Raw genomic sequence first — 13,880 nt, 5'->3', positions numbered from 1 at the left:
GAAGTCTGCTTCCCAGTTTTCTACGCCCGGGATGTGAACCGCTGATATGGTGGATGCTCTGTCCTCCACCCACATTAGAATCCGCCGGACTTCCTGGAAGGCTTGTCGACTGCGTATCCCTCCTTGGTGGTTGATGTATGCCACCGCTGTGGAGCTGTCCGACTGAATTCGGATCTGCTTTCCTTCCAGCCACTGCTGGAAGGCTTGTAGGGCAAGATACACTGCCCTGATTTCCAGAACATTGATCTGAAGGATGGACTCCTGCTGAGTCCACGTCCCCTGAGCCCTGTGGTGGAGAAAAACTGCTCCCCACCCTGACAGACTCGCGTCTGTCGTGACCACTGCCCAGGATGGGGGTAGGAAGGACCTTCCCTGTGATAATGAGGTGGGAAGAAGCCACCCTTGCAGAGAGTCCTTGGCCGTCTGGGAAAGGGAGACTTTCCTGTCCAGGGAAGTTGACTTCCCGTCCCATTGGCGGAGAATGTCCCATTGAAGTGGGCGCAGATGAAACTGCGCAAACGGGACTGCCTCCATTGCTGCCACCATCTTCCCTAGGAAGTGCATGAGGCGCCTTAAGGGGTGCGACTGACCATGAAGGAGAGACTGCACCCCTGTCTGTAGTGACCGCTGCTTGTCCAGCGGAAGCTTCACTATCGCTGAGAGAGTATGAAACTCCATGCCAAGATACGTTAGTGATTGAGTCGGTGACAGATTTGACTTTGAAAAGTCGATGATCCACCCGAAAGTCTGGAGAGTCTCCAGCGCAACCTTCAGGCTGAGTTGGCATGCCTCTTGAGAGGGTGCTTTGACAAGCAGATCGTCCAAGTAAGGGATCACCGAGTGTCCCTGAGAGTGCAAGACTGCTACCACTGCCGCCATGACCTTGGTGAAAACCCGTGGGGCTGTCGCCAGACCAAATGGCAGAGCTACGAACTGAAGATGGTCGTCTCCTATCACGAAACGTAGAAAACGTTGGTGCTCTGTAGCAATCGGCACGTGGAGATAAGCATCTTTGATGTCTATTGATGCAAGGAAATCTCCTTGAGACATTGAGGCAATGACGGAGCGGAGGGATTCCATCCGGAACCACTTGGCGTTCACATGCTTGTTGAGCAGTTTTAGGTCCAGAACAGGACGGAACGAGCCGTCCTTTTTTGGAACCACAAAGAGATTGGAGTAAAAACCTTGCCCTTGTTCCTGAAGAGGAACAGGGATCACCACTCCTTCTGCTCTTAGTGAGCCCACCGCCTGCAGAAGGGCATCTGCTCGGTCGGGATGTGGGGAAGTTCTGAAGAACCGAGGCGGAGGACGAGAACTGAACTCTATCCTGTACCCGTGAGACAAAATGTCTGTTACCCACCGGTCCTTGACCTGTGGCAGCCAAATGTCGCAAAAGCGGGAGAGCCTGCCACCGACCGAGGATGCGGAGGGAGGAGGCCGAAAGTCATGAGGCAGCCGCCTTGGAAGCGGTTCCTCCGGTTGCTTTCTTGGGGCGTGAGTGAGCCCGCCAGGAATCTGAGCTCCTTTGCTCCTTCTGAGTCCCTTTGGACGAGGAGAATTGGGCCTTGCCCGAGCCTCGAAAGGACCGAAACCTCGACTGCCACCTCCTTTGTTGAGGTTTGCTTGATCTGGGCTGGGGTAAGGAGGAGTCTTTACCCTTGGACTGTTTAATGATTTCAGCCAATTGCTCACCAAACAGTCTGTCTACAGATAATGGCAAGCTGGTTAAACATTTTTTGGAAGCAGAATCCGCTTTCCATTCCTTTAACCACAAGGCTCTGCGCAAAACCACAGAGTTGGCGGACGCCATTGAGGTACGGCTCGTAGAGTCTAGGACAGCGTTGATAGCGTAGGTCGCAAACGCAGACATTTGCGAAGTTAAGGACTCCACTTGCGGCACTGCTGGACGTATGATAGAGTCCACCTGTGCCAGACCAGCTGAAATAGCTCGGAGTGCCCACACGGCCGCGAATGCTGGAGCAAACGACGCGCCGATAGCTTCATAGACAGATTTCAACCAAAGGTCCATCTGTCTGTCATTGGCATCTTTAAGTGAAGCCCCATCCTCCACTGCAACTATGGATCTAGCCGCAAGCCTGGAGATTGGGGGATCCACCTTTGGACACTGGGTCCAGCGTTTGACCACGTCAGGGGGAAAGGGATAACGTGTATCCTTAAGACGTTTGGAGAAACGCTTGTCTGGATAAGCGTGGTGTTTCTGGACTGATTCTCTGAAGTCAGCGTGGTCCAGAAAAGTACTCAGTTTACGCTTGGGATACCTGAAATGGAACTTCTCCTGCTGTGCCGCTGCCTCCTCTGCTGAAGGGGCAGGGGGAGAAATATCCAACAGTCTATTGATGGCCGCTATAAGGTCATTTACCATGGCGTCACCATCAGGAGTATCCAGATTGAGAGCGGTCTCAGGATTAGACTCCTGATCACCCTCCTCTGTCTCATCATACAGAGACTCTTCTCGCTGAGACCCTGACCAGCGTGAGGACGTGGAGGGTCTCTCCCAGCGAGCTCGCTTAGGCTGCCTGGGACTGTCATCCGAGTCAGAGCCTTCAGCCTGAGATGCCTGGGACCCCCTTGAAGCACGTATTAACTCCAACTGAGGGGGACCGGGGAACATTGACACAGCCGTGTCCATGGTCTGAGTAACTGGTCTGGACTGCAAGGTCTCTAGGATTTTTGTCATAGTCACAGACATCTTGTCAGCAAAAACTGCAAACTCTGTCCCCGTCACCGGGACAGGGTTCACCGGTGACTCTGCCTGGGCCACTACCACCATAGAGTCCGGCTGACGAAGTGGCACAGGGACCGAACATTGCACACAATGGGGGTCATTGGAACCTGCCGGTAAATCAGCCCCACAAGCGGCACAAGCAGCGTCTACAGCCTGTGTCTTGGCACCCTTGCGTTTTGCGGATGACATGTTGTTGTCTCCTCAGAGCAATATAGGGTATACAGCCAAGAAGCGACCTTACAGTGCAATATATATATAGATATGGTACAGAGAAAAAAGTACACCAAAATAACACTGTGGCACTAGTGGGGCCAGCACTAATGTGCTGCTTACCGCCCGCTTAACGCGGGTGTGTGGTCGCCAGAAATCCCTTGTCTGGGTCTCCCAGAGCCTGTGTCCGTTCTCCAGCCAGACTGCATGTAGGAATGGCTGCCGGCGTCCTGTGGAGAGGGGCGGGCCCTGGGCGTGTGCAGACAAAGTGCGGGAAACCTGCGTCCCACTGTGCTCAGTGAGAGGGCTGGAGTATGTAAATAAGACTCCAGCCCTCGGCGCTGACTATCGTACAGCGTCTCTCCCTTGCCCTGATTGACAGGGTGGGGGCGGGAACGAAGCGGAGCTAGGCCGCAAAAGCCGGGGACTAGATTTATAAGCGCCGCCGTCGTAAAAGCACGGTCGGCGCGAAGTCCCCGGCGCACCACAAGTCTCAGCCGCGCCGCCGCTCTAGGGGCGGCCGGCGCGGCAGTCCCCAACACATAAAGTCCCTCAGAGAAGCTGCAGTGACTGTAACCCCAGCGCGCAGCGCTACTGTCCCCGGCGCACTAGCACACCCAGCAAGTCTGGAGTGTGCGCGGCCTGTCCATACGGGGACACAGAGTACCTGAATGTTGCAGGGCCTTGTCCCTGAACGGTACCCAGCTCCGTATCCAGCAGGTTCTATGGGTCTGTGGATGGAGCCCGGCCTCAGGGCTTGGGGGCCGGTAAGATCCCACTTCCTCAGAGCCCCTCAGGGGGATGGGGAAGGAAAGCAGCATGTGGGCTCCAGCCTCCGTACCCGCAATGAGTACCTCAACCTTAACAAACACCGCCAATAGGAATGGGGTGAGAAGGGAGCATGCTGGGGGCCCTATATGGGCCTTCTTTTCTTCCATCCGATATAGTCAGCAGCTACTGCTGACTAAAACAGTGGAGCTATGCGTGGATGTCTGACCTCCTTCGCACAAAGCTTGAAAACTGAGCAGCCCGTAATCCCACGGGGGGTGTATAGCCAGAAGGGGAGGGGCCTTACACTTTTTAGTGTAATGCTTTGTGTGGCCTCCGGAGGCAGTAGCTATACACCCAATCGTCTGGGTCTCCCAATGGAGCGCCGAAGAAAAAAGTGTCATCGTACAATAGTTTTTGGGATATTTAATTCACAGTGTTCACTATATGGTAAAACTGAGGTATCTATGTGATGCCTCAGGTCAGTGCGAGTTTGTAGACACCAAACATGAATAGGTTTACTTGTATTTAAGGGGTTAAAAAAAATTCACAAGCTTGTCCAAAAAACAAGGCGCACGTTTTGCGCCATTTTCCAAAACCCGTAGCGTTCTCATTTTTTGGGATCTATGGCTCAGTGACTTATTTTTTGCGTCTCGAGCTGACATTTTTAATGGTACCATTTTTGCGCAGATGCTACGTTTTGATCGCCTGTTATTGCATTTTGCGTAAAACTTGCGGCGACCAAAAAACGTAATTTTGGCGTTTGGAATTTTTTTGCCACTACGCCGTTTACTGATCAGATTAATTGATTTTATATTTTGATAGATCGGGCATTTCTGAACGCGGTGATACCAAATAGGTGTATATTTTATATTTTTTTACCCTTTAATTTTCAATGGTGTGAAAGGGGGTTGATTTGAACTTTTAGGTTTTTTGTTTTTTTTTTATTTTTTAAACCTTTTTTTTAACTTTTTTTATTTTACTAGTCCCCCTAGGGGGCTATAGCGATCAGCAATCCGATCGCTCTGATCTATCTGCTGGTCACAGCTATACAGCTGTAAACAGCAGATACGGTCACTTCCTGCTTCACTGGCCTCCCGGCCGAGTGAAAACGAAAGTGAAACGTCATAGCTGCAGGCGTCATCACATGACCCTGTGCTAACATGGCAACCACCGAAAGTCACGTGATCACTCACGTGACTTCCGGTGGGGGCGGCGGTAAGTGAAAATCTTCACCGCGCGTATATACATCTGGCTGCCAGACTTTGGCAGCGAGATGTAAGGTGTTAATGTTACGGGTGGAATGCGATTCCACTCGTAACATGCAGGCACACATGTCAGCTGTTGAAAACAGCTGATATGTGCGCCGATCGCCGCATCCTGCCCGCGGCAGGGGGTGGGGCTTAACGTGACACGCTCCATGACTGATAGATCCGTCAAAGGTCGTGAAGGGGTTAAGCAATGACAGCTAAGAAAAAAAGTAATGAGACTTCAGCTTAGCATAGGGACTGCGCTCCAGGACTTGCAGGTGCTCGTGGTCTTCCAGGACCACAATCCAGTATATTAAAATATCAAAAATTAGGTATTAAAAATCCAACAGATCCAAAACTTGAGAAGATGCATAAGCGCACCTTATGCGTTTCAGACAAATAAAAACCAAGTCCTTAATCATAGGTGGTGCTGGGTCCACCCGTCACTTCTTTTCACTTACAGCCCTAGCTACAGGGAGAGCGGTTACTTACCACTTCCCTCTCTGGGGAGCTGGGCCTGGATCCAGACAGGCCATTCTTTGTTGGAGTCTTGGCTTCCTTTTTCGGAAATTGAATTTTCTTCAGGTCTAAGCGATCATAGGTGACCCACTCATCCAATCGCTTATTGACTACAAGAAGAATGAAAGAGTTAAAATTCTTAAGGCGGCCAAATTCCTTAAAAGTAGCTGGACACTCCATTAGCTGAAGTCACCCATGCTTTCCCATACACATGATGGGCAAAGGGAGAAGGAAAAAAAAGCAAAAAAAAAAAACAAAAAAAAGCCACCGCCAGACACAATGAGGCGGCTTATCTGGGGTGATCGAGTGCGCTGAAATCTAACACACCGAATGCTGCTTCCCACTGCTTGTCACCGGCCTCTGGGTAAGTCCGGGAACCCCCTATACATTGGACGGTTGGTGTATGACCATTTTTCCAAGCATTTTAGTAGATTGTGATTGGATTTAATTCCTATTCGTTACTATACAATGCATTTCCTACTTACAGTCAATATAATGGACATAGAACAGCTTCTTTGCAGTCAGGTCTTTGACGCTCAGGATTTCTGCCAGTGCTGAAAATAAACGGAAGCAGAAATATATTAATCCTATGCTGCCACCTCTCAATGAAAAAGCCGATCTGTTCTACAAATAGTGATCATAGCATTAATAAGATGCAATTCATAGGGTCCTGCTGCACGAGCCAGTGATGCCGTCTGTACCGCTGGACTGTTTGTCCTATTTTAACCAGAGCAGGAGTCGCTGATAGTTTAAAAAGTATTTATTAAACTATTTTAAAAAGTTGGGTTTTTTCTGTTGTTACTCATCAGAAACATAAAAATTGTCCGCCTGTTCCCATGAACTACTACGTTTTTGCATTGCATTTTCCCCACTTTTGCAATTTAGATTAAATTCTTGCCTTTAATATATACTTAAGTACAAAAAAATGTAATCGCAATAAAGAAGGGAATTTTGTTTACTTACCGTAAATTCCTTTTCTTCTAGCTCCAATTGGGAGACCCAGACAATTGGGTGTATAGGCTATGCCTCCGGAGGCCGCACAAAGTATTACACCAAAAGTGTAAAGCCCCTCCCCTTCTGCGTATACACCCCCCGTGCTCCCACGGGCTCCTCAGTTTTGGTGCAAAAGCAAGAAGGAGGAAAAAAATTATAAACTGGTTTAAAGTAAATTCAATCCGAAGGAATATCGGAGAACTGAAACCATTCAACATGAACAACATGTGTACACAAAAAAACAGGGGCGGGTGCTGGGTCTCCCAATTGGAGCTAGAAGAAAAGGAATTTACGGTAAGTAAACAAAGAAGGGAATTTTGTTTACTTACCGTAAATTCCTTTTCTTCTAGCTCCAATTGGGAGACCCAGACAATTGGGTGTATAGCTATGCCTCCGGAGGCCACACAAAGTATTACACTAAAAGTGTAAAGCCCCTCCCCTTCAGCCTATACACCCCCCGTACTGCTACGGGCTCATCAGTCTTGGTGCAAAAGCCAGAAGGAGGAAAAAGAAGGGAATTTTGTTACTTACCGTAAATTCCTTTTCTTCTAGCTCCTATTGGGAGACCCAGACGATTGACGATTGGGTGTATAGCACTGCCTCCGGAGGCCACACAAAGCAATTACACTAAAAAGTGTAAGGCCCCTCCCCTTCTGGCTATACACCCCCAGTGGGATCACTGGCTCACCAGTTTTAGTGCAAAAGCAAGAAGGAGGAAAGCCAATAACTGGTTTAAACAAATTCACTCCGAAGTAACGTCGGAGAACTGAAAAACCATTCAACATGAACAACATGTGTACCCGAAAAACCACCAAAAATCCCGAAGGACAACAGGGCGGGTGCTGGGTCTCCCAATAGGAGCTAGAAGAAAAGGAATTTACGGTAAGTAACAAAATTCCCTTCTTCTTCGGCGCTCCATTGGGAGACCCAGACGATTGGGACGTCCAAAAGCTGTCCCTGGGTGGGTAAAGAAATACCTCATGTTAGAGCTGCAAAGACAGCCCTCCCCTACGGGGAGGCAACTGCCGCCTGCAGGACTCTTCTACCTAGGCTGGCATCCGCCGAAGCATAGGTATGCACCGGATAATGTTTGGTGAAAGTGTGCAGACTCGACCAGGTAGCTGCCTGGCACACCTGTTGAGCCGTAGCCTGGTGTCGTAATGCCCAGGACGCACCCACGGCTCTGGTAGAATGGGCCTTCAGCCCTGATGGAACCGGAAGCCCAGCAGAACGGTAGGCTTCAAGAATTGGTTCTTTGATCCATCGAGCCAGGGTGGCTTTGGAAGCCTGCGACCCCTTGCGCTGGCCAGCGACAAGGACAAAGAGTGCATCAGAGCGGCGCAGGGGCGCCGTGCGGGAAATGTAGATTCTGAGTGCTCTCACCAGATCTAACAAATGTAAATCCTTTTCATACCGGTGAACCGGATGAGGACAGAAAGAAGGTAAGGAGATATCCTGATTAATATGAAACGAGGATACTACCTTAGGGAGAAACTCCTGAATGGGGCGCAGCACTACCTTGTCCTGGTGGACCACCAGGAAGGGAGCCTTGGATGACAGCGCTGCTAGCTCAGACACTCTCCGAAGAGACGTGATCGCTACCAGAAAGGCCACTTTCCGTGATAGTCGAGAGAGTGAAACATCCGTCAGAGACTCGAAAGGCGGCTTCTGGAGAGCAACTAGTACCCTGTTCAGATCCCATGGATCTAACGGCCGCTCGTACGGGGGGACGATATGACCAAACCCCCTGCAGGAACGTGCGTACCTGCGGACGTCGTGCTAGACGGTTCTGAAAAAAACACCAATAGCGCCGAGACTTGCCCTTTAAGGGAGCCGAGCGACAAGCCCTTTTCCAACCCAGATTGCAGGAAGGAAAGAAAAGTAGGCAATGCCAATGGCCAGGGGGACACTCCTTGTACAGAGCACCAGTAAAAGAAAATCTTCCACTTCCGTGGTAGATCTTAGCAGACGTGGACTTCATAGCCTGTCTCATGGTGGCAACGACCCCGTGGGATAATCCTGAGGACACTAGGATCTAGGACGCAATGGCCACACAGTAGGTTCAGGGCCGTAGAATTCAGATGGAAAAACGGCCCTTGGGACAGTAAGTCTGGCCGGTCTGGTAGTGCCCACGGTTGACCGACCGTGAGATGCCTGTCGCCAGAGCTCTTTGATCGTCATGAAAACCGGGACCTTGCTGTTGTGCCGATTCGTGAAACCCGTCCGGGTGCAGAGACCATTCTCCTGCGTCCACGCCCTGGTGACTGAGGAAGTCTGCTTCCCAGTTTTCTACGCCCGGGATGTGAACTGCGGATATGGTGTATGCTCTGTCTTCCACCCCTAGCAGAATCCGGCGGACTTCCTGGGAGGCTCGCCGACTGCGTAGTCCGCCTTGGTGGTTGATGTATGCCACCGCTGTGGATTGTCCGACTGAATTCGGATCTGTTTGCCTTCCAGCCACTGCAGGAAGTCTTGCAGGGCCATATGCACTGCCCAGAGCTCCAGACAATTGATCTGAAGAGTGGACTCCTCTGAAGAGAGTCCTTGATCGTCTGAGAAAGGGGGACGTTCCTGTGTAGGGACATCGACTTCCCCTCCCATTAGCGAAGAATGTTCTATTGAAGTGGACGCAGATGAAACTGCGTGAAAGGGACTGCCTCTGGATGAGGTGTCTCCTTGAAGGAGAGACTGCACCCCCGTCTGTAGTGACCGCTGTTTGTCCAGTGGAAGCTTCACCATCGCTGAGAGAGTGTGAAACCCCAAGCTAAGATATGCCAGCGATTGGGTTTAACTTTGAAAAGTTGAGGACCCACCCGAAACTCTGGGAAGTCTCCAGCGCCATGTTCAGGCTGTGTTGGCATGCCTCTTAAAAGAGTGCCTTGACAAGTAGATGGTCTAAGTAAGGGATCACAGGGTGACCCTGAGAGTGCGGGAGTGGTCCCACTGCTGCCATGAACTTGGTGAAAACCCGTGGGGCTGTCGCCAGACCGAAGGGTAGAGCTACGAACCGAAGATGCTCGTCTTCAATAACGAATCGTAGCAAACGCCGGTGCTCTGGAGCAATCGGCACGTGGAGATAAGCATCCTGATGTCTATTGATGCTAGGAAATCTCCTTGAGACATTGAGGCAATGACGGAGCGGAGGGATTCCATCCGGAACCGCCTGGTTTTCACGTGCTTGTTGAGCAGTTTAAGGTCCAGAACGGAACGGAAGGAGTCGTCCTATTTTGTCACCCCGACCAGATCGGAGTAAAAAGTGTCTCTTGTTCCTGAGGAGGAACCGGGATTACGACTCCTACTGCCTGCAGAAGAGCCTCGGCTCGGCCGGTGAGGAAGTTTTTGCGACAAACTGTCTCACCCACCGGCCATTGACCTGTGGCAGTTAAATGTCGCTAAAGCGGGGGAGTCTGCCACCGACCGCGGACGTGGAGAGAGAGGGCTGAAAGTCATGAGGAAACCGCCTTGGTAGCGGTTCCTCCGGCTGCCTTCTCCGGGCGTGATTGAGCCCGCCAGGAACCTGCGCCCCTCTGAGCCTTTTGAGTCCTGTTAGACGAGGGCAATTGGGACGTGCCCGAGCCTGGGAAGGACCGAAACCTCGACTGTCCCTTCTCCTGATGGGTCTTGTTTGATAGCTGGGGTAAGGAAGAATCCGTACCCTTGGACAGTTGAATGATTTAATCCAACCGCTCACGAAACAGTCTGTCACCAGATAAAGGCAATCTGGTTAAGCACTTTTGTGGAAGCAGCATCTGCTCCAATCCCTTAACACTAGGAGCGTAACAACACGGAGTTGGCGGACGCCACTGACGTACGGCTCGTAGAGTCCAGGACAGCATAAACAGCTTGAGTCGCAATGCCGACATTGCGAGGTGAAGGACGCTACTGCGGCCAAGATGTACATGTGACCGCGTCCCTCTGCGCAATACTAGCTGAAATAGCTTGGAGTGCCTCTATGGCTGCGAATGCCGGGGCAACCGACCCGCCGATAGGGCTATCTGTCTGGCAATGGCATCTTTATGTGAAGTCCCATCTTCCACTGCAACTATAGATCTAGCCGCAAGCCTGGAGATTGGGGGATCCACCCTTGGAGTGCTTGAACACGTCAGGGGGGAAGAGACAACGCGTATCTTCAATACGGTTGGAGAAACGCTTATCGGGATAAGCGTGGTGTTCCTGGACTGCTTCTCTGGAGTCAGAGTGACCAGAAAAGTACTCAATATACGCTTGAGATACCGAAATAGGGATTTCTTCTGCTGTGAAGCTGACCCCTCCACTGGAGGAGTTGAGGGAGAAATACCCAACCTTCCATTGATGGACGCTATAAGATTATTCACTATAGCGTCACCATCCGGTGTATCCGGATTGAGAGCGGTCTCAGGATCAGAGTCCTGAACAGCTACGTCTGCCTCATCATACAGAGAGTACTGTGATGAAGTCGAGGGCCGTTCTTAGGGAGCTCGCTTAGGCCGTCTGGGACTGTCGTCCGTGTCAGAGCCTGCACCCTGGGATGCATGGGACCCTCCTGGAGCCATGATTTGTTTCGAAATCAGGGTGGCCAGGGGCATTGAATCAACATTGCCCAAGGTCTGTCTGGACTGCAAAGTCTGTAAGATGTTAGTCATAGCCACAGACAATATATCAGCGGAAACTGCAACTCCGTCCCTGTCCCTGGACAGGGATCACAGGTGGTTCTTTTGGCCACCTGTAGCAGAGACCCCGTTGAGTATTTGCTCACACTGGGGGTCCTGGAACAGTCGCATGCAGTACAAGCAGCATAGAAAGCCTGTGCCTTGGCACCCATGCTTTTCTGCTGCTGTTGTCTAGTCATCAAGGAGCATTAGCCAAGAATAGCGACCGTACAGTGCAATGTATAGCATACAAGCATGAAGTACAATAAACACTTCAGCACATGCAGTACAAGGAGCATAGAAAGCCTGTGCCTTGGCACCTTTGCTTTTCTGCTGCCGTTGTCTAGTTATTCAGGAGCATTAGCCAGGAAAAGCGACATACAGTGAATGTATAGCATACAAGCATGAAAATAACCACTGCAGCACATGCAATCCAAGCAGCATTGAAAGCTTGTGCCTTAGCGCCCTTGCTTTTCTGCTGCTGTTGTCTAGTCATCAAGGAGCATTAGCCAAGAATAGCGACATGCAGTGAATGTACAAGCATGAAAATAAACTCTGCAGTACATGCAATCCAAGCAGCATTGAAAGCTTGTGCCTTAGCACCATTGCTGTTTGCTGCCGCTGTCTAGCCATCTAGGCGGGTAGACAGCCAAGAATAGCCCTTACAGTGCAATGTAAAGCATACAAGCATAAAGGACACATGACACTGCAGCACATGCAAGACAAGCAGCATATAGAGTCTGTGCTTTAGCACCCCTGATCTTTTGCTGCTGTTTCTAGGTCTGCATCCTGAATAGCGACCGTACAAAAGTACAACAGGACACTTCGGCATTAGTGGGTCAGCACTTTAGTTGCCGCTTACCGCCCGCACAAAAGCGGGTGTGTGGCGCCGGAATCCTGCTGGTAGCTCAGTGTCTCCGTTTTCCCGCTCTGCGTGCCGGAATGGCTGCCGGCGTCCAGAGGAGAGGGGCGGGCCGAGGGCGTGCCCGAGACAAGAGCGGGAACCCGGCGCCCACTGTGTCTAGTAAAGGGGGCTGGAGAATGCACATAAGGCTCCAGCCCTCGGCGCTGCTATAGAACAGCGTCTCTCCCTGTCCCTGAGTGACAGGGTGGGGGGCGGGAACGAAGCGGCGCTAGGCCGCAAAAGCCGGGGACTAAAGTTAGAAACGCCGCCGCCGTAAAAGCGCGGTCGGCGCGTCCCCGGCGCACTACAAGTCACAGCTGCGCCGCCGCTCCAGGGGCGGTCGGCGCGGCGGTCCCCACACGTAAAGTCCCCCAGTAATCTGCAGGGACTATAAGCCCAGCGCACAGCGCTACAGTCCCCGGCGCACTAGCACACCCAGCAAGCCTGGAGTGTGCGTGGCCTGCCATACGGGGACACAGAGTACCTGAAAGTTGCAGGGCCTTGTCCCTGAACGGCACTCCCGCTCCACATCCAGCAGGTTCTATGGGTCTGTGGATGAAGCCCGGCCTCAGGGCTTGGTGGCCGGAAAGATCCCACTTCCTCAGAGCCCCTCAGGGGGATGGGGAAGGAAAACAGCATGTGGGCTCCAGCCTCCGTACCAGCAATAGGTACCTCAACCTTACAAACCGCAAGTGGGGTGAGAAGGGAGCATGCTGGGGGCCCTAGTATGGGCCCTCTTTTCTTCCATCCGATATAGTCAGCAGCTACTGCTGACTGAACAGTGGAGCTTATGCATGGATGTCTGACCTCCTTCGCACAAAGCAGAAAACTGGTGAGCCAGTGATCCCACTGGGGGTGTATAGCCAGAAGGGGAGGGGCCTTACACTTTTTAGTGTAATTGCTTTGTGTGGCCTCCGGAGGGCAGTGCTATACACCCAATCGTCAATCGTCTGGGTCTCCCAATGGAGCGCCGAAGAAATTATAACTGGTTTAAAGTAAATTCAATCCGAAGGAATATCGGAGAACTGAAACCATTTAACATGAACAACATGTGTATACAAAAACAGGGGCGGGTGCTGGGTCTCCCAATTGGAGCTAGAAGAAAAGGAATTTAGGGTAAGTAAACAAAATTCCCTTCTTCTTTGTCGCTCCTAATTGGGAGACCCAGACAATTGGGACGTCCAAAAGCAGTCCCTGGGTGGGTAAATAATACCTCATAATAGAGCCGTAACGGCTCCGTCCTACAGGTGGGCAACTGCCGCCTGAAGGACTCGCCTACCTAGGCTGGCATCTGCCGAAGCATAGGTATGCACCTGATAGTGTTTCGTGAAAGTGTGCAGGCTCGACCAGGTAGCTGCCTGACACACCTGCTGAGCCGTAGCCTGGTGTCGCAAGGCCCAGGACGCTCCCACGGCCCTGGTAGAATGGGCCTTCAGTCCTGAGGGAACCGGAAGCCCCGAGGAACGGTAAGCTTCGAGAATTGGTTCCTTGATCCACCGAGCCAGGGTTGATTTGGAAGCTTGTGTCCCTTTACGCTGGCCAGCGACAAGGACAAAGAGTGCATCCGAGCGGCGCAGAGGCGCCGTACGAGAAATGTAGAGTCTGAGTGCTCTCACCAGATCTAACAAGTGCAAATCCTTTTCACATTGGTGAACTGGATGAGGAAAAAACGAGGGTAAGGAGATGTCCTGATTGAGATGAAAAGTGGGCAAGGCAAATGGCCAGGGAGAAAACGCCTGAGCAGAGCACCATGACAGGAATATTTTCCACGTCCTGTGGTAGATCTTGGCGGACGTTGGTTTCCTAGCCTGTCTCATAGTGGCAATGACCTCTTGAGATAATCCTGAAGACGCTAGGAACCA

General features: G+C 51.5%; 1 protein-coding gene across 3 annotated transcripts in view; it reads right to left on the bottom strand.

Annotated features, from left to right (window-relative positions):
• KAT5 (lysine acetyltransferase 5) overlaps positions 1 to 13,880 on the bottom strand; it is a 75,407-nt gene that overhangs the window by 49,903 nt on the left and 11,624 nt on the right. For all 3 annotated transcript variants that reach the window (XM_075326412.1, XM_075326416.1, XM_075326415.1), the window contains 2 exons: positions 5,979 to 6,047; positions 5,467 to 5,603 (listed from right to left, as the gene is read on the bottom strand). In XM_075326412.1, coding sequence (XP_075182527.1) covers positions 5,467 to 5,603; positions 5,979 to 6,047 — 206 coding nt within the window. The remainder of the gene's footprint in view (positions 1 to 5,466; positions 5,604 to 5,978; positions 6,048 to 13,880) is intronic.

Source organism: Anomaloglossus baeobatrachus, chromosome 10, assembly GCF_048569485.1.
Source record: "Anomaloglossus baeobatrachus isolate aAnoBae1 chromosome 10, aAnoBae1.hap1, whole genome shotgun sequence".
NCBI lineage: Eukaryota > Metazoa > Chordata > Amphibia > Anura > Aromobatidae > Anomaloglossus > Anomaloglossus baeobatrachus.
Note: the sequence above shows the minus strand (reverse complement) of the source record. Positions and strands in the feature narration are given on the sequence as shown.